The sequence below is a fragment of the Lissotriton vulgaris genome, chromosome 10 (assembly GCF_964263255.1).
Source record: "Lissotriton vulgaris chromosome 10, aLisVul1.2, whole genome shotgun sequence".
NCBI lineage: Eukaryota > Metazoa > Chordata > Amphibia > Caudata > Salamandridae > Lissotriton > Lissotriton vulgaris.
In genome coordinates this window covers 87,243,562-87,264,342 of record NC_141698.1, presented here as the reverse complement: position 1 = coordinate 87,264,342, position 20,781 = coordinate 87,243,562, and the positions used below count along the sequence as shown (strand labels likewise).

The following is a 20,781-nucleotide window of genomic DNA, read 5'->3' as shown; positions in this document are numbered from 1 at the left end:
CCCTGTAATTGATGATTTTGGCCAGGATGGGTCGCAGTGGGATGCCCACGACAGGCCATGTGCTTTCTTGACCACAGACACAGAGCACAATTGTGCACGGCCAAACAGCTCAGTATTCAGGTTCTCCGCATGTGATTCATGTTAGAAATGAGGTCCTCTAGTTGGCAGAGGTAGGTACCTTTGTCCTTTGCTTTTAGTCAAGATAAGGGGGGTACACTCTTTAGATAACCCCTGCTCACCCCCTCGGTAGCTTGGCATGAGCATACAGGCTTATCCCTAAAGCAATGTGTAAAGTATTTGTACCCACACTCACAGTAACACAGTGAAAACAACACAAATGGACACCACACCAGTTTAGAAAAATAAAGTATCTTTATCTAAACTAAACAAGACCAAAGTGACAAACATCCAACATAAAAATATGACTTTAAAAAGGTTTCAAGAATTTGTACCATAGAAAATTATGGATCCGTGAGTTTACACCAATGTACCTGTAGATGCATCAACGTTCCAAAAGCCAAAGAGCTGCAGAGTTAGAAAAAAAAGAGATGTAACTCTCCTGAGACCTTGGGGAGACGATGCTACAGTTCTACGACACGCAGAGGACGAGCTGTGGCAAATCCGGTCTGTATGGAGAGTGATGTGTCGATTCTTTGTGACGGTTCCGGTTCGCAGGTGATGCTTTGGGAAAGCGTGCCGCAAAGGTAAGCTGCTTGGAAATCCGGATGCGTCGGCGGCGAACGGCACTGCGTCAGTTCTCTTTGGCCATGATCCCTCGATGCGTCGATTCTTACAGTGGCAACAGGCGCTGCGACGGTTTTCGCCACGGCGATTCGTGAAAATTCTTCTCGTGCTGTAGAAATGTGTCAAGAAAACAGCTGCAAGAGGAGCGATGCGTTGAACTTAGCAGGTCTTCACGTTTCTCCTTTCTTCCAGCTCCCAAACAGCAGCATCAACTTTCAGAGGCCCAAAACTGCTACAGGCACCTCTTGGCAGGCTAGAACTCACAGCAGCAGAGTTCAGGGGAGCTGGGGGGGGGGAGTCTATGTGTCCCTGAGACTTCTGAACAGGAGGCCAGCTCACTTCAGGCCCTTGGAGATGTCCTTCAAGCAGGGGACACAGCAGAGTATGTTGTACCCTTCATAGAGACACTGGTAGCCTTGTAGAGTAGTTTCAATGTTTCAAGTCTTCTTTATTAGTTCCACCTCTAGACAGGTACTGGCCCTGTACCATCCATACGCCAACCCCACCAGAGCAGCCTGCCTAGCTGCTCAGCCCATCTCCAACTGTCATCCACACATCCACTCCGGCACCCAGGCATTCCATGCATCACAGTCACACCAACATTCCATTACCATCTCTCACTCTTGCTGAGCAGCTAGGAGGACCTAGGCTGATTACGCATAAATGTGATACTTAGGATATAACAAAGTCCTTTTCCTTTCCTTGGCAGAAACAGCAACTGCAGGCCAACCCCAGACACACAGCAAGGGCAGTACTTCTCCTCAGTCTCTCGAGCTCTTCTCCTTGGCAAAGGTTCCTCTTGAATTCCAGGATTGATCTAAAGTCTGGGGTTGGTTCTGATACTTATACCCCAAAATGTCTTTGTTCTCTTTGTGCAAGGGGCTCTGAGCTCAGTTCAATCCAGTTCTGGGGGCACTCTGCAAGTGCACAACAACATCCATTGTCAGTGTGAGCCTTGGCTCCAGACACACCACAGGGGGGGGGGGAGCCAGCTTTGTGGAAGGCAGGCACAGCCCTATTCAGGTACAGGTGCTACTCTTCCCACCACTCCAAATGCAGATCAGGCCTATTCATCCTAGTGCTGACTCCTCCAGACTCCTGGAGCCACTGCACCTCCCCAGCCCTTGTCACAACAAAGCCAGACAGTCAATCCACAAACAGGCAGATGCACACAGAATGGTTAAACAGGAAAATAGCCACTTTCTAAAAAGTTGTATTTTCAAACACACAATTTAAAAAACATCTTTACTAAAAGATGTGTTATTACATCCTGAGTTCAGGGATACTCAATGTTTCAATCTTATCCTTATGGGAAGATATTCTTGTAAAATGTTACGAAGCATTCCCCATTCTGTCTTATGGGGCAAGATAGCCTTTCAATAGTGAAAAACGAATTGGCAGTATTTCACTATCAGGACATGTTACACACACCAGTACATGTCCTACCTTTCACATACACTGCTCCCTGCCCAGGGGGGTACCTTGGGCCTACCATAGTGGTGTCCTCTGTGTGAGAAAAGGGAAGGGAAGGGTAGGGCATGGCAAGTGGGTGCACTTGCCAAGTTGACATGGCAGTTAACAAACTGCGCACAGGCACTGCAGTGGCAGGCCTGAGACCTCTTTTCAGGGCTACTCATGTGGGTTGCACAATCAGCGCTGCAAGCCCACTAGTATAATTTGATTTACCAGCCCTGGTACATTCAGTGCACTTTACTAGGGACCTACTGGTAAAACAAATATGCCAATCAGGGAGAACCAATTATGATAACAATTTATACACAGAACAAATGCACTTTAGCACTGATCAGCAGTGGTAAAGTGTCCAGAGTCCTAAAACCACATACAACAGGTCAGGAAAAAATAGGAGGTAGAAGCAAAACGTTTGGGGATAACCCTGCAAAAAGGGCAATTTCCAACAATTCATTTTTCCACATTGCTGTAGTCTCTGGCACTCCTATAATGTGAATATTTCTCTTACAAGATCACACCTCAAGGACTTTTTTTTTCTCTCTGCGACTTCAAGTTCTGACAGCATTTCCTTTTGTGTTTCGATCACATCATTCAGTGCGTGGTCTGCATCAGAGATGTGCTATTCGGCCCGGTTGAGGCACTGCCCATACCTTTCCACTTTCTTCTGCATAGTGTCTAACCTCAAAGTTAACGCATTTATTTTCCAGCCATTTTATTTATTTTTAAGTTTTTATTTGCATTTTACACAAAACAAAAAACAAAAGAAAGCTGGGTTCCTTCGTTTACAGTCATGCAAAGGCATACATATACAAACTGCATCACAAATAATCCCACATCGTCATCCCTTCGGGTATCTGGAGCTTGCATAACCCACCCATTCACCATTCCCCACTGTAGTGTGCCATGATTCTTCCCCGTCTGGAATGCTCGGGGATAAGCGGGTCGACGGTCACATCTAGAGGGAAAGTAAGGACCTCTGTAAGGCCCGCTAATCATCACCCAGTCCTCCTTCCAGCCCATAGTATGCCCTCCATTTCCCCCATACCCTACGAAACTTTCTCAGGCAGCCCCTCACCTTATATGTCACCCTCTGTGCTGCCATATACATATCCATTCCCGTCTTCAATTCACGGAGCTGAGGCGGGGCTGTTGCTCCCCATGTTCAAGCTACGTCCTGTTTTGCCACCACCAGGTCCAACATGGCGAAAATGAGCTGCGGGCGGCCTAAGTCTACATCTCTGGGAATGCCCAGCAGTGTGAATTTAGGGTACAAAGGTAGTGTTACGCCTAGAACCTTGCTCAGCTCACCCAACACCGTTTTCCAGTAAATCTGTATAACGGGGCAGCCCCAGATGGGATGGTAGAAGTCCCCCTGTGTTTGTCCACATCTCAGGCAATTTGGGTCACTGGCGCGGCCCATGCGGTGTTAGCGAGACCGCCTTAGTAAGTAGGTGCTCTTGTAGTAGGCGTCCCTTCAATGGTGCATACTCCGGCAGCGAGGAGGATAAGGAGCCCTCTGCCTGCCAGGCATGTCGAAGTTGTATATATTTGAGAAATTGGGAGGTGTGCAACCCAAAGTCCGTCTGCAATGCACAGACACTTTTGAGTTTACACTTGGCTAGAACGTCATCTATGGTAGAAATGCCAACGGCATATCACCCCTCGAAGCAACTCAGATGGTGTATTTCCTTTAACCAGGGACAATGCCAAAGAGGTGTTTGTTTTGTAGGTTTGCGATCCCATCCCAATGCTTTTAAGTTACCCAGGCCTCCAGTGTAACTCGTGTGGCCGGGAGAAGTCTTCCTTTGCCCCTTCCCCCATAGAGATAATGCATGTATGTGCGGTTCATCATAGTGTCTCTTTTAGGCCTGTAGGTGGGGTGGTCTGCGTGGCATGGAGCCATTCGTTCATCGGGGTTAAATGTTCCGCCCAGTAGTAGGCCTCTATATCGGGCAGTGAAATCCCCCATTATATTGGTTGCGGTGCAGGGTCAATGTAATCCTCTGCTGCTTTACGAGCTATAGTAGGAAACGTAGCTCAGCATCTACTGCCAGAAAGTTTTGCTGGGAGAGGGGGAAGTACTCGTTCTGGAGGGCGTAAAGAAAACTGGGCAGGGTAATCATTTTAAACATAGCCGCTCGACCTAGGATTGTGAGGGGGACGGATTTTCATCTCTGTCCATCTGTTGCGAAATTGGTTATGACCCACTGGATATTCTTCAGGTATGAAAGCGTCCTGTCTGTGGTAAGGTAGATCCCTAAATATGTAAACCCAGTATGTGCTATCTGCAGGGTCCGAGGGAGAGCAGGCCAGGCGGCCACGGCTCTTGGGCTGTAGATTACAGAATTGTGCCAGTTTATGGCATAACCGGAGCATGTCCCGAAGAGGTCCATGACTTCAAACAGAGCGGGGATCGTGATAGTCGGGTGAGTAATATAAAGCAGGATGTCATCCGCATAAAGCAAAATCTTTTCTTCCGTAGCATCCGTTGGGGTGATGCGGAAACCCCGAATCTCCGAGCTCTGCCTAACCACACAGGACACAATCTCTATCGTAAGAGCGAAGAGTACTGGGGAGAGTGGACATCCCTGTTGGGTGCCCCTTCTGATGGGGAAATCACCGGAGATCTGGCTATTCACCTTTATCCTTGCCCGGGGATCCCTGTATAAAAGCCCTATCCATTGCTGGAACTTAGGGCCTATACCAAATTTTACCAGGGTGGCCTTGAGAAAGGGCCAGTGTACAGCATCAAATGCCTTTTCCGCATCTAGGGACAATAGCAAGAGCGGGTCGTCTCGATACTGAACCGCCATGAGCCAGTTGTGGGTCCACCGTAGGTTCAGCTGTGTCGCCCGACGGGGCAGGAAGCCCGTTTTGTCTTGGTGTACTAGGTTAGTGATGACCTGATGAAGTTGCAGGGCCAGGATATTCACTAATGTTTTCGCCTCCATATTAAGGAGGGAGATGAGGCAATAGGAGGCACAATCCATGGGGGGGCTTCCCCTGCTTGTGGATAGGTATAATCTTGGCCATTCGCAGATCCAGGGGTAGGATTCCCTCTTGAAAGGCATCCTAGAAAACATGCAGGACGTGTGTGCCTATGAGATCGGAGCTTTTCTTGTAAAATTCTGCAGGGAGGCGTTTGGGCCCGGAGTCTTTCCAGGACGTAGTCTAGTTATAGCCATTTTGATTTCATCTACAGTTATGTCCGAATCTAGGCCCTCCCTCTCATCATCGTCCTATGATGGGGTTTGAATGCCCATCAGATAGTTGGATATGGCCGCAGGCGCCCTCAGGTCTCTGGCTTCGTAGAAGCTTTGATAGTAGGACGCGAATGCCTGTACTATCTGTGTTACTTGTGTCTGTGTAATTCCTTAGGAGTCTATCACGCTCTCCACCCAACGAGCTTCCATCTCTTTACGGCTAAGCCAGGCCAGGAGCTTTCCCGATTTGCCGCCCATGTACAGCCTATGCAAGGTCGCTTGGGCCTGTGCCTTAGCCTCTTGCGTGGCAAGAGCTCTATATTGGGCCCACTACCCCAACACCTGCGGGTCTCTATGTGTGAGGTGCCACCGTTCTAGGGTAAGAATTTGAGCTTCCAATGCGGCGAGATCTTCCTGAGCCTTCCTTTTTTCACAGGCTATCCGCTTCTGGGCCCTATCCCGTAACACTGTTTTATAGGCTTCCCATATCGTGACCCTGACTGTACCTAGCCCACGTTTTCGGCAAGAAGACCGTAGGGTCAGCACGGAGACCCTGGAGCACCTCCTCATTCTGTAAGTCCCAAGCCAATAATCTCCAGCTCTCTACCGGTGCGGGCCTCTCTCCCAATCGAACATTTAGGGGCAAGTGCTCAGACAAACCCCGGGCCATGTATTCTGCCTCATAAATGTCCTGGATGGCTCCCTGGGGGAGCAACACATAATCCAATCGCGAATGGACTCTGTGCGCCCCGAGTAGTAAGAGTACTGTCGATCCCCTGGGTGCAAGTGTCTCCATACATCCACCAGGCCCAGAGTGGTGGCCAGGTGGGCTAATTGTGTAACCGGGGGGGGGGGGAATGGGCTTGAGTGCCTGAGCAGTCTAAGGGGGACATGCATCACGTTATTAAAGTCACCCCCAATGATGTGCGTTGATCCCGGTGTCTCCAGTAGTATATCTGTCACCCAGTGTAGGGTCCTGGTCTGCAGCTTTGGCAGGGCATAAACAGAGAGGATAGTGACATTTCTCCTTCTCCATGTCCCTGTCACTCCCACGTAGGTTCCCTGGGGATCTATCCATGTCTGTGTGATCCGGAAAGGTGGTGAATTTTTAATCAGGATAGCAACTCCTCTAGAACCTGAGGTGTACCCCACATGTGTCGGGACCATATAGGCCCCCGTGCAAGGAACCCACACTTTGTGCCCTTGAGGTAGTTTTCTTGCAAGAGCACCACATCCGGGTGGGAGCGTTTCATAAATGCCGACACCAGTCCTCTCTTACTTTTGTCACCCAAGCTGTTAACATTCCAGGTAAGCACTGGAAAGGGGCTAGCCTCCAGACCCATCACGATCGATTATTGTGTATTGGTGGGCCACGTGTATGTGGGTGATGGAATAATTCTCCAACCTCTGTGACTGTACCTCAGCAAAAACATTATAAACCATAAGAACAAAGAAACTGAATGTAACCCCTTACTCCTAACCCCCCACCCCACCTCCCACCTCCCTAGTGTCACACCCCTTGCCAGGCACTCGAAGTAGTGTATAAGGGCGGTAGACGTCCGTCGCCCGCCCGAGCCCCAACTTGCGCTACAAAAACAGGCAGGCAAAGAAGTGCAGAAAAGGTGAGTGAAGAGTCAAGTGAGGAGAAGAAAAGCAGGAAGAAGAAAAAGAAAAAGAAAGGGCGTTCCAAAGACCAAATATGTGGCCAGTCCCTGCCTCTCACCTGCGATGGAAGGTAGCACTGCAAGCACTATGCAGGACTCGCTGTCTGTATATATCGCGGGCGGGGTTTGGGGGGTTGTCGAATCAACAAACTCCGTTGTGCTATTCTGATGCCACAACCAGTCCCAAAGGCTCATACTCAGGAGTGTGAGTCGGGGGTCCCCATGTGATACCAAAGTTTCTGTCCCTGCGTCTTGCTCCATTGCCACCATTTCGGCGGCCACGGGATGCAGAGAGGGCTCGTCTTCGCCTCCGGACGTGCTGCCTCTAGTGTCTGTCTCTGTGCCATGTTAAGGGTGGTCGGGGAGGCGGAGGGTGTGTGAGCCTGCCGACAGGCGAGAGTCCAGTGAACGACCACTTAGCCGCCGGATCCTGCTGCTACCCCTTGATGCATAAGGCGTCACCTCCTTCAGACGGCTTCTCCGGTTACCCCGGGGACGGAGCGTTTCTTGATGGTCCGAGGGTCGCGGGGTGCTCCCCGCCGATGGTTGGCTACCACGTGGTGGGATTTCCGGTTGCTTCAAGACGGGCCTTTCCTCTATCCATTGCCACGCCTACTCCGGTGTTTGGAAAGAGTGGGTCTTCCCCAGGACTAGCACTTTCAGTTTTGCAGGGAATAGGAGCATATATTGAACTTGCTCTCTAAGCTTTGCCTTCACCGAATCAAAGGTCCGCCATTGCTTCTGAAACTCCCTGCTATAGTCCGGGAAAATCATTTTACGTGTGTTCTCGTGTCTGATATCTCTGATTTTCATTGCTTCTCGAAAGATCATGTCTCTGTCTAGGAAGTTCAAAAAACGCACTATAACTGGACGCAGCTGCACCCCCGGGGCGGCCGCACCATCAGGGCCCTCTTCGTCCTTTCTATGACAAAACAAGTGGAGAACAGATCTGTCGGGAAGGTGCGGCGGAGCCAAGAGTGAAGGAATTCCATCAAATTTGTCCCTTCGATGCCTTCTCTAAAGCCCACAAAGCGGAGGTTGTTGCATCTTGCCCTGTTTTCCGCATTGTCGAGACGCCACTGAAGATCTTTGTTCGAGGATCGGAGGTCTGCCATGCCTTTGCGGAGGTCCTGAAGGGCATCTTCAGCCTCACCCAACCTGGTCTCTGATTCTTTGACCCTAAATGCAAGGTTTCATAGGTTTTACCTCAAGAGCCTCACCCTTGTGCCCACCTCTCCTATCTTCCCCTCCAAAGCCGTCCTAGAAGACTGGATCGCCTGGAGGAGAGTGTCCGTATCGGTGCCAGCAGCCGGACGTTCCTCGTGGGGGGGTGATCACCTTTGTATAGCGATTCGTTTTCCCTGTCGTGGCGGCTTTGGGCCTTTGTCCTTGCCCATATTCGTAGCTCTCAGGAGTGGGGCTCACAATGCTGGACGCCAAGGCCGTGGTCCAGTGCTGTGATGGCGAAAGGGGGGGGGGGGTCCAGCTCTCCACCCCCCCTGCAGGACAATCTCTCAAGGCAACCCCAGGCCTCACAGCCCCGCGTTGTCCCAGCTGAGGGCTGTTCGTACCCACCAGGGTATTTTCGCTCCTTCACCAAATCAGCCAATTTCCGGGCCCGCCAGCCGATCCCGGAGAACAGAGGCGCTCTACAGGGCCGCTCCTGCACGCACCCAGGGGTCCAGGCCGTTCAGAGCCGCCAAGGTCCAGAATGAAAACCCACCTTCGCGGCAGGGAAGTTGAAGAGGGACCGTCTCCACTTCAGTTTCTCCGAACCCCTCGCCGGCACAGCAAGGTGCAGAATGTGTGCCACTGTCCTCCCTGTAGCGCCGGGGGCCCAGGTCTCAGCAGGCTCGCACAGGGTGTGGTTGAGGGCTGCCCTCCTACATACACGGTCGGCTCCTATTCCAGCTCAGTCCCGGCCCCAGCTCACAGAAGAAGGGGGAGGGGGGAAAGGTGAAGGCACCCTCTCAGGGAGCAGAAGTGTTCACCCCCGCAGGCCTCAATCATGCAGGGCTCCATCGCTGCTTACCGCTCTGCGCTGGTCTGTCGTGCCCCCTCTGCCAGAGTTCCCACCCCCAGGCCTCGTTACCGGGTGGTGCAGAGTCCCACAGCCACACAGCTCAACTGGGGTTGTTGAGTTGTGCAGCGCTCCTCGATCGCCGTCTCAGGCTGCAGGCTCCCAGCAACAGGACGCACCTCCCTTGTGGTGCTGATCGGCAGGAGGTCCACGTCTACAGGTTCAACATAGTCTGGCAGCGCACAGCAGGCATCAGGGAAGAGCCCCCACTGCAACTCCCCGCCGGGGCTCAGGTGGGGGCACACGCGGAGGCCGCTAATCCTCCCAAGCGGGTCCCCAAGGCTCCGCGCAGTGGAGGAAAAGTTCGGGATCTGCTCAGGGCCGCGACGGCGCCATTTTGTCAGTGCGAGCACAGCGTCTCTCTGGGACCTAGATCGGCGGCACCAGGGCAAGAACCTGCTCAAAAGTCCTCCTTGATTGCGGTTAGGGTGTCAGTAACACCTGGGGTGTCAAAATAGGTGTTGTCCGAGCCTGTAAACTGTCGGAATTTGTCATATGGTGCTTTCCGCTGGAACTCGGTGAAAGCGCATATTCACGGCCATGCTGTTGGCCACGCCCCCATTTTCCAGCCATTTTTGGCTAGATTTCTATTCATCATCTCTAGGAGCACCTTCACACCCCCAGTAGATATCTCCTTTATGAATGGAAGTTGATGGAGTCAAAATACTTTTATGCATCGAACATAACCTACACCAAAGGTCCCTTTGGCAGTACAATTCAGATTGCGAGCACTATGGATGTTGTCTCCCTCCTACCTTTTCTCATTTAAAGCTGGACTGATCCTGTGCAGTAATTTTAGAAATTATTCTTTCTAGCATAAGAGCAGACAGTGGCTACAGGGGCTCAGTCATGGCAATTGAGGTTGTTTGCCACTGATCACCTGGGGCCTGTCTTAATATGTCGGGTTTAGGGTCTTTCTTACCAGTTTCGAGGCTTTGGGAGGGTTCCTGGCTTCGGTTCTTGTAAGTAGGGGTGACCCCTTCTGGTAGCCACGGTGCTGCCTACAATAAAAGCCTAGGCAGCCAGTGCCCTCCAGAAGGATCCTGAGAGGAAATCCCCAGAGGGAAAAAACCTCTGATGTTGATGATGAGATTCCAGGAATGAAGGAGAAGGCCAGGAGCCCAAAAATGAACCAGGAGAAGACTGGAAGACAAGCTGCAGCAGAAGGCCCACGGGGAAAAATAAGTGCCAAAGGAAGGAAGGAATCACCAAAAGAGGAACCACGGAACCAACAGGAGCCAGGACACACCAGAAGGAACCAACAGAAGCGAGGACACACCAGCAGGAACAAGGAGTGTTGCAATGCAAGGAAGGAAGGGTTCTGATCACTTAAATACAGAAAGAACTGTAAGTGACATATAGGAAAAGGAAGTGACATACAGGAACAGGAAGTGACAAAACAGGAGGAGAGGTGTTGCCATCTTGGATAGGGAAAAGAGTGAAGTGCATTACAGTAAGATCACCATGTTAGTAAGGTATGTAACCCTCCCCTATTGCCTTCTAGGGGCAAGGTGGAGAGGAGAGCAACAATATGGCCCCCAAGGAAGGGGGATCACCAGACACCAACACCAGGTGAGTGTTGGCGTGCAAGTATGTGGCATGCCTGAAAACCAACAGGCGTCACAGGTGCTTTCCATGATGCTGTTGAAATGGCCACAGTGGCCCGCGATGCTGTACTGCGGTGCTCCCGAAGAGGAGGGAGGGGCGCCGCGGGCTGCACCAGGGCTGGCGAAGAGGAAACCGATAGTGCCGCTGGTCGTAAGTTTGGCCCGCAGCGTAACATAATATGGCTCTGTAAACTAGGCCAAATACAATCCTTACTGCACTTGACTCTCAGGGTAGCTTGGCCGAGTAGTCTAAGGCGCCTCCGGGGAAGTAGTGTGGTGGACTAGAACTCAGCAATCAACCAACCAACACGATAACTTAATGTCCTGCCACTTGCTTATCTTTTTGTACAACACACTATATAGTGCAGTTAGGTCAGCAAATACAGGGAGGTAGCCCTGGTTTCATTTTTAGTAAGTGCTACACCACTTGCCTCAGGATGTCCTCCCCACCTGGATGACCATATTAGTGCAGGCCTCTGTATTCTTGCAGAGTCCTGAATTAGGCACATATGCAGAGTAGATCACCGTTACCTTCCTCTGGTCAAATATGCATCTCATAGTTCTTACTTAAGGTTAATTGTGGGCTGAAAGGCCTGCCATCCTCACCCTCAACCCGAGTGCATATCAGTCTGTTTTTCCTGTTCAGGCCTCACGGAACCTGTGCGGGGATCTCGAAGGTCAGGTTTCAGTTACTGGCACAGTCCACACCTTCAATTCTCATGCAGCTTCTTTTCACTCCTGTGTGATTGATGGTTGCAGCACAGCAGGTCCGTATGTCACAGTGAAACATCTCCAGCAGTTTCGACCTCCTAGGAATCCTCGATTCCTTCAATCAGTAATGTGTAGTTGCACACTTTCAGGCCAACAGGGCTCCATTCAGTAGCCACACATCTTCCTTTATATCAGCATTGGCAGCACCATCTTGTGACCGACAGCTGCTGTTTTGGACATGACGGCACTTCAAGCTGGTAAAGCCTTTTGGGGCAGTTCTCAGCTAGAACAAAAGAGAAGGATCAGAAGACCCACTCATGTAAAGTTTAGCTCTCCGTGAAACAGTCGCAAAATGCGATGCAGCGCGCGCTCCGAAATTCGTTTTATTAATTAAATTGTTTACTTACCTCCAATTATCCATATTCCGGTTTTTAGCACCGGCCACACTGCCCCTCCCCGCACCGCCTCTCTGTCCCACCGCAACTGCCTCCACGTGCCACGGCTGTCTTGATCTTCACTTGCAATGACCAATTCCACTTTAATCTCACATTTGCTACCTCCCAGTTTTCTTCCTGGTCACGTGGGACTGCATTTGATGCTTCTCACTCTTTTTAAAGATGTAAAGCAAATGGCCCACACCTATAGACGTGTCCTTGGTGAATCAAAGGCAGTGTCAAAGAAAAAGTGAAAATTCAGACCTCCGCAAAGATGTTTTTCTCCCTAGAAATTATAGCCACCCCATTGCAGGGGCATACCTGAGGCTGATGTTAATCAAACAGTTCGGGAAAGAGAGAAGTTATGGCATCCCATTCTGCCCCCTTTAAAGGGTCAGGTTTTTACCAATATTTTTACTAGTTGTTGGGGTGATTTTACAAATTGTGTTCAGAGTAAAAGCAAAGCAGGAGATGTCACTCGACATTAGTGCAAATGACCAGGACAAGGTAGTTGTAGCTGTTGAGGCTAAGCCTGGGCAGTGAACTCCGCTCGGTTCCGCATTCCGCGATGTTCGCGGAGTTCCGAAAACGTTGCGGAGCAGAGTTTTTTCCTCACTCATGCTCACCAGCGGTAAGTTGGCGAGCACGAGGGAGGAAAATCCAACACTAGACCACTTCCCAGCGAGATTTCTGAATGCTGGCGGTCGCGGATAGTCACTGCTGCTCCAGTTGAGAAACCTTCCGTTTGCGTTGAGGAAGGTGCCGCTCGAGGAGAACTTCTACTCGAGCAGCAGAACAAATCAGCACCCTCTTGTGATTTTACAGCGCAGTACAAAAACCCGTCGCTAAAAATCAGTGCGAACAGCACAAGGTAACGCACTCCGCCTTCGTGAACTCGGCCCAGGCCTTGTTGGGGCACACAAGGCCAAAGTAAAGGCAGCAGCACTGCATTACCCTACTGCGGTATCCAGTGGTTTGTTAATCCTTGTTTTCTGAAAGAACACATTTGAAATGCAACGCTCGATAGCCCAGTCTCACTTCTACTCTTGCTCAGTGGGAAAAATCTGGATTCGGTTACGTTGAAGAGTTGACCGTAATCATATCCGCATCTTTTTGGAGGCCTGTTGTGGAAATGCTGTAATATTACATGAAATACCATGCAACAGTCTTTTTCCCCTAGAGGGCAAAACAATTCCATGGATTTGTGATTTTGAAAGCTTGCTCTGGATGATTTATATGGGGCACCTCTGGAGCAGTCCAGAATTATTTGCACGACGAAAAAAGTATGCATTTAGTGTACCGTCAGTGGTCGATTCCCACTATCTCTAATAAAAAATCACTATCAATACTCAAATAATGTATATTAGCATCAGATATAAGCTAGGTGAAGAGACATATGCAAGTAGCAGATTTGGGGGAAAAAGGGAAAAAATCCATGCACCATATGTTTCTAGATTATTTTCAGGGATCGATAAATCCTAATGAGAATGTAATGTAATTTGAAGCAAATCTAAGATATTTGGTTTATTCCTGCACAACTTGGATGGTCTGCATTGAGGACAATGAGCTGCAATACCCATGGTGAATGTGTGCCAAATCACAATTTTCTTTTTATCCATGTTTAATATATTTATCTATAAATAAACCCTTCCCCCTACATTCCACGAAATATAATGGTTTACCTATTTGTGCCCTATCCTGAGAATGGCCTTACTCTTTAATTGCACCAAAGTATCTTTTTTCGGTAGTAAAGGACTGTGGTTAGAGCGACAGACCCTGATGCAGAGGTCTGGCCCGGGACCAGGGTTCAATTCCCGCCTCCGCAGCTCTTGGACTCAATCTCCCCGGACCAGATAATTCTTGCCTCTGTACCTAGTCTAATCATGAGTCCCACTCTGTGACTCTGGGCAATAGCTTGCTTAATCTCCACAACGGCCCCAGCAGCGCTTGGATGCCTGGCTTCACCTTGGGGGTGCCCAGGAGTGGACATCTCACAGGAAAGCCAGGAAGGGTTCCACAGCGGTATGAATACAGCGCTACGAGACCTCTGGGTAGAAGGCGCTATATAAATACGAACACATTTACATTTACATTTATGAGTACTCCCAAACCAACAAGGTATTGTGTTTCGGGAATTCGCCAGCGTTTAGTGTGCAGCTGTCGAATTTGGTCAGTGATGATTTACTGCATTGAGCGCTAGTTCAAAATAGTGGATTATCCAGAGGATAGTGCTTGTGTTTTCCTTCTAGATGTGAATCTGGTTTACCCCCACACTTTCCATGATTTTTTTATCTTCCCTTGAAATATGATTATGCTCAGATTAGATACTTTGATTATAATGTAGTACCTGTTTTTGTCCAAGCTCTTTTCTCTTTCATGATCTGAATGCAATTAAAGTGTAGGTGAATTATAGCATTATTTCTTAACGTTGTGGTGGGGCTGGGTTAGGATTTCAGTAGGGAAGTAGACTAGGATGGCCTCATTCTGCTGAATGTTTTAAAGGTTTGGTAGGAAAAAGTAATCTTAGGTTTTAATAGTGCTTTGTAGTTCTTTATATGGATTTTAATTAAATATTTTAATCTACAGGAAGAAAGCAAACAGATTTTGGCTAAACACAAGTCAAGTTCCCTGTCCGATTCTCGAGATGATGAAATCTCCCCTCCACCTCACAACTCAGCAGTCACAGTACGGACGAGAAGAGGAGGAGTCAGTGCGGAAGTGTATACGGAAGAGGATGCGGTATCTTATGTCAGAAAGGTAAACAACCTGAAAACGTAAAAAGTTATCTAATTTTTCAAAAATATTCAGTCTTGTTTGTTGCAAAAACCTTTGGGAATCTTTTTTGTGAAGTTTTGTCTGTTTTCATCTTTTGAAAGACACGCCAGAAATGAAGGAATACAATGCACCCTTTAATCAGATCAAAATATTGCGGAAGACTGATGGGTGTGACTACTTATTGTATTACCCAGCAGGAAGCATCTGCAGTTACGTGCTTGATGTGCCCTGTTTGTTCAGACAATCACTGACAATTTAGGTCTGGGGAGCAACCAACAAAGACGTTTGCTTTCACCAAGCTATTGTTGATAAACGTATGAAATGTATATGTGCGCAATTGGTTATTCAACAGATCTATGGGCTGCTTGATTACCAGTATATGGATTTTTTTGATGGAGGCACTTGAGGATTCATGGTGAATTAACGTGGGCATGAAGCTCACGGAACCGCATACTGAACTCCGCTCTCAGCGTTACCAGTGCGTCCTTGCACTTCTTGGTTGGAAACTGGACCACTGGCTCCTCAGCTGAGAGGCTCCGAGTAGCAGGGAGATGGGTGAAGTCTTGTTTTTGCACTTGTCCAACAAGCAGCGCCATTTTAACCTCAAATACTTTGACGTGGGAATACATGTCACTGATTAATTTTCCCTTGGAGCTGTAAATTGAGGCCGTTTAAAATTTGTCATCTGGTAAAAAGGCAAGGTCCCATTTCCCTTCTGTGTCGATCAGCTCTGGGACAGTTTTTCCCTTTGTCAGGAGAAAGGCATTGATTTCGGGTAGCAGCTCGTAGAAGCGCTTCAAAACTCTACCCCGGCTTAACCCTCTGACTTCAGCGTGGTAAAGCACGTCTCAATGGGCAGACTCCAGCTCAGATAGAAAAGCTTGGAACTGCCTGTGTTTTAGTCTGTTTGCTCTGATAAAGTTTATGCAAAACACAACCACATTCATGACAGATTCCCACTTCAGAACTTTGCAGCACAGTGCTTGCTGGTGAATCAGGCAGTGGACTTTTAGTGGGGAGGTGAGACCTTGTTCCTCCATTTCTTTTTATGCCCCCGCGACGCACCAACCATACTCTGAGCACCGTACGTTGTGATGCTAGCCAGTTTAGCCTAGTCTAAATCACTCTTCCATCGTTTGGCGTACTTTACAAAAAATATCCTCTACTTTCGTAGTATCCGTGAGACTTTGTAGAGCTGCCAGCTCCTCGGACACTTCAAAAGTTGAATTAACTCCCCGAATAAAAATCCGCAGTTGTGCTGCGTCCTGCAAGTCATTGCTCTCATCCATTGCCAATGCAAAACACTCAAAATCTTTAGCTTTCTCTTTCAGCCGGACATGTACATTATGCCCCATTTCTTCAATTCGCCTGGTAACTGCAGATGCGGACAGACTCACCCTGTTCAGGGAATCTTTCTTGTCCGGACACACCTCCTCCGCGACAGAGGTCAAACACTTCTTGACAAACTCCTCATTACTGAATGGCTTTCCACAAACTCCCCATCACTGAACGACTTTCCACAGATTGCAATCAGTTTAGCTACCTTGAAGCTGGCCCGAACGGATGACAGGTTCGCCTGTGTTTGGCGGTGCATGGAACTCTGCTGTGCGGCAAATCCACTTGGTAGCTTAGCCACCTGGTCTCTCCTCACTTGGCCCAGCAAGCTGGCATACTGCCCTCCATGGCGGGTTTCATTGTGTTGGCGGATATTAAGTTCTTTAAACACCGCCACTGTCACTTTGCACACTAAACAAACTGCCTTTTCCTTGCACTGGACAAAAAAATCGTCATGTGTACACAGCCGTTTAAAAACTCTGCACTCTGAACCTATTTTCTGTTTCCCCAACAGTTTCGACATTTTGTTGTCTGTCTTTCTTCCGTTAATCTCGGGCTGGTAGGGGAAGTAAGGGAGACCTGATTACAAGGGGCACAGATAAAGCCCTCTCTATGTTTACTTCTTGTGCACATGCGGTTAACAGCATTTACCTTGAGCTTAGGAACACCCAGTGAGTAGAAGTAGTCTATAGTGGTTAGTTAGAAAACAGCACTCCTGTGTAGAAACGAAAAAAGATAAGCGCCCCAGCGCGTAATCAAAGCGCTCCAGCGCGATGTTCAAGGTATTCACATAAGCGCCCCAGCGCGTTGTCATGAACTGAAAGTAAAGTGCTCCAGCGTAGTGCCAAAACAAACCACAAGTAAAGCACCCCAGCGCAGTGCCCAAACAAACACTAAACCCCAAGTAAAGCGCTCCAGCGCGGTGTCGAAACAAATCTCGAATAGCGCTCCAGCGCGGTGTCAAAACAAACACAGAATAGCGCTCCTGCGCAGTGTCAAAGAACCTCAGTAAAGGTTGCGAACACACAGCCTCAGAAAATATGGTTCTCACTTGCGTAGAAGCAGGCAATGGACAGGCATCAATCCGAACCTCTGTGTTGGCGGGAGCTTCTGCGTTAAGCGATTTCCCCTGGAAACGCTGTGAGACGCCCCGGCGGCTTCCGGTCTCCTGGAACTGGACCGCCAACCGCCTGCTACCTGGAAGTGAGGAATACGTGTCTCCGCATGAAACAAGAAGCAAAGGATTGTTTGGGATTGTTAAGTGGGCCACTCCAGTTGATTTGACGATCCAGATGTGGCCCGGGGGGCGTAGTTTGGGGACCCCTGCTGTAGAGGCTAGGAAAAGATGCCTGGTAAGTAGGACGAGACATATTTCCTTTAGAAATGGTCCTATTTTATGTCATGCTTGAGGTCTACTTTCCCTAGTTAGTGAGGCATATCTCAGCTAATCTGCGTCTGAGGCTTCGAATTTGCCAGTCGAAACAGAAACTCCTGATCTGAAGTCTTCCATCTGAACTGTGGTCTTTGGCAGCTTTGTAACAGACCTGGCACTGAGAGTTGAAGGCACTTGTGTGTCCTACGCTAGTCATATAGGCGAATTAGCTGGGTTTAGTGTGACTTCCTAATCAGAGTGAAAGGTGGTAGCCTGTGAACAAATCACCCTTGGTGAGGAGGAAATTGACAAGTTTCATGGCACGCAGCAGCCTTGTAGGTGTTTTTGTCGCCTGTCCTGAACAGTAAACTAGATGCTGCTAGGATAAAAGGAAGGAGAGTGAATTGACCATAAAGCCGTGCCTTGTGAGTGGGGGCTCACAGATGGGAGCAGACATGCTGAATCTCTAGCAGCGCTTTTGGCATCTTCGAGAGTCGGTGGAACAACGGGAGAAGAGGTGACTGCAAAATACAAGATATCCCCACTTCTCTTCAAATGTTGAGGGGCTTGTCATATATCCACACGTCTATATGTCTCTGGTGGCCTTTAGGTCTGACCTGCCCTCAAGTTAGCTAAGCTGCTCAGGCTCAGAAGGGTCTAACATGAACTTGGCTGAAGTGTAAGCTGTGGTCCTATGAGGCATTGGGCACCTGCCTTGAAGAGGTGGGCTTGTGTCAATTAGGATAATATATCTTCCTAAATGAGCTGCAGGCCAGGATGATATTCTGTCCTGCAAGGAGTGCAAGCTCCTTGGTGACAGAGAAGAGTTAAGTGATTTCCAATGCAAGACAAACATCTAGAAGTTCTTCGGTTGCTGGAACTAATGTTTGGTGATTTAAGGGCAGATCAAAGTTAATTAAAGTTATCTTTTGCAAGAGAAACAAAGTCTAGCAGAGGTTTACAAATTTTTATCAAGTCATTTCATCAATGTTATTTGCCATGTAGTGAAGGGAATGTCCTTTCTTCTATTGTCCTGCAGCTGAAACAGGACTTGTAAAGTCCCATCTCTAGTGATAAAGTATTTAAAACAAATATCACAAGAAGCAGAGAAAGGCTGCAAGCTCCGCCAGAATTCTTCCGTCGATCTGTTAATTTATTTGTCAGTCTACTGTGGCTTCTCTGACTTGTTTATTTTCCTCTTTTATGTATTATCAAGTTCTGAATATATGAAGGAAGCAATGATTTTGGTGATTTAAAGGCAGCGAAGATACACTTTGGTGTCCTTTTTGGCCAGTGTATGAAATTAATGTGAACCTAAACATTAATAATAATAACAACATAATAATATAATAATAATATACTTGAAGGCTAATAGGTTGTAATGCTTATTGCTGTATCAAACTCAACCTGGTATGCCTGGCTTTTTTCGGGTTGCTGAGAAGGTTCTGCACATAATTGACAGTGCTAGTGTTCATTAGCTTCATGACTATGATATATCCTTCAGTGATGAGGAACCTTTTGACCCAGTGGAAGGGGCCATTCAGGAGAGATCTTAGGTAGGTTTCAAGGCATATTTCCGCATGCAACATGTATTGAATGTCTGTTGCATTGTTAATGTGACCCTCACTTGAACTATCATGAAGCAACGCCCCAAGTAGCTTGATTGAGAAGTAGTATTTAATGGTCCCACTTCACTTCTTTGAATATTGTATCCAATGATTAAGACTGATCATAGTCTGGGATTCAGAAACTGGGATTTCAAAGGCAAATTTATAATTATTTGTTAATGATATTTGGAGCTCTTTGTCCAGCCAGCTGTAGCCCCCTCTCCTTTTTTAACCTATGTTGAGTTTTATTAGAAGTCATCTCAATAAATATGAATTCTGTAGTAAGGCTTTGTCTTCAAATGAAGTACCAGTACAATATTAGCTTGTTGCTGTATCAATAACAAACCTAAATATGTATTTATAAAACCAAAACATGTTTTTCCTGAATAACCTATGAGAAAGAGCCAAGTGTCGTTCTAAATTATTACATTCTTCCTCTGTACTTGGAAGAGAGTAACGCTGGCTCTTGGCTTTATGCATTGTTTTGCTAACAAGTGTCCTGGTCCCACATAATTTGTATTTTTTGTGCTTCAACTGTTGGTTGTTAACCTTTGCCTGCTATTTTTGTGACCCTTTACTCAGTTTTGAGAAGTTCTCTTCTCCTATAGGTGAAGGTGCCTACTGGCTATTTTCTGGACAATTGGTCTGTGCTCAGTATGATGTTAATCTACCTATATATAATGAACACTTTTGTTGACTATACTCAATGCCATCTAACCACAATAGTTTCTCTGGTGTATGCTTCCAAATGATAAAGCCCTTCACCCTTATGAAACACTAGGTTAGGCTTTATGTTACCGGCATACATTAGTCCATTCGTGTCCCTGTGCAGGAAGGACTGGGGAGGGAGGCTCTATGAGGGGCAATATCAGTGGCAGACATTCAGGACATCCACTTAATATATATTTGAAATCAATGAATTGTAATGAAACTAATTTACATATCCAGCCATTGACATAAACTTCTGACCTTGATCTGGGCTACCTGTTATGATGGACACTCTCACACCAACCCCCTGAATGTGAGGGTTTTCACTCTGAAAAATGATAGCAGGTCTGTTCTTCTACATCATGCTTGTCCAGGACACTGCTGCACCATATTTCTGCTTATTCCTACACCTGCTCCTCCTGGTATAGAAGTTCTAGTGTCACAGATCAAAGCATGGCAACACTCCCAACCTTGGGATCCCTAGGTGCAGAGGGTACACTCTGTACTAGGGGCTATTCAGTCCAACACGCCTGTATCCAGCAAAGATCGGTTGTGAGATAAGGCAAGATGTATCTGTATGGAAATGAAAGGAATGCCCACTGGATCCTCAATTCAATGCAAGATTAGAGGGGTGCTGCAGGAGGCATCACAGAAAGCAGATGATGTCCAGCGTCAAAGGGCATAGGTAAGTAAGAGGACACATGCTGATTCTCAGAAACTGTTAGCTGATAACAGAGGAAGCCAGGGAAAGGTGGAAACCTTGCTACCCCCTGAAAGCGCTGATGGTGAAACTGAGAATTTATGTGGCCATCCACTGCTCTGCTCTATTTTTGTAGAGTGAATTCCACTAATAAGAATACATTCCTGAAATATAGGCTGCACTTGAGGCATTCCAAGAGGAGTCACAGATGGAAAGTACGGCTCACTCATGATATTAGTAGCTTAAGCACTGATGTTGCAAAGCAATTACATACATGGGATTAAGATCTGAGAGCCCACACAATTTCAGCTTTAGCATGTTGAGACTCTAAAAGAAGATGCCAGCCCACCCCTCCACATCTCTTTTCACCT

General features: G+C 47.9%; 1 protein-coding gene across 1 annotated transcript in view; it reads left to right on the top strand.

The window, feature by feature from the left end:
• The window catches only part of PRKAR1B (protein kinase cAMP-dependent type I regulatory subunit beta), a 516,439-nt gene that overhangs the window by 163,109 nt on the left and 332,549 nt on the right, over positions 1-20,781 (top strand). The window contains exon 3 of the mRNA XM_086940549.1: positions 14,500-14,670. Coding sequence (XP_086796675.1) covers positions 14,500-14,670 — 171 coding nt within the window. The remainder of the gene's footprint in view (positions 1-14,499; positions 14,671-20,781) is intronic.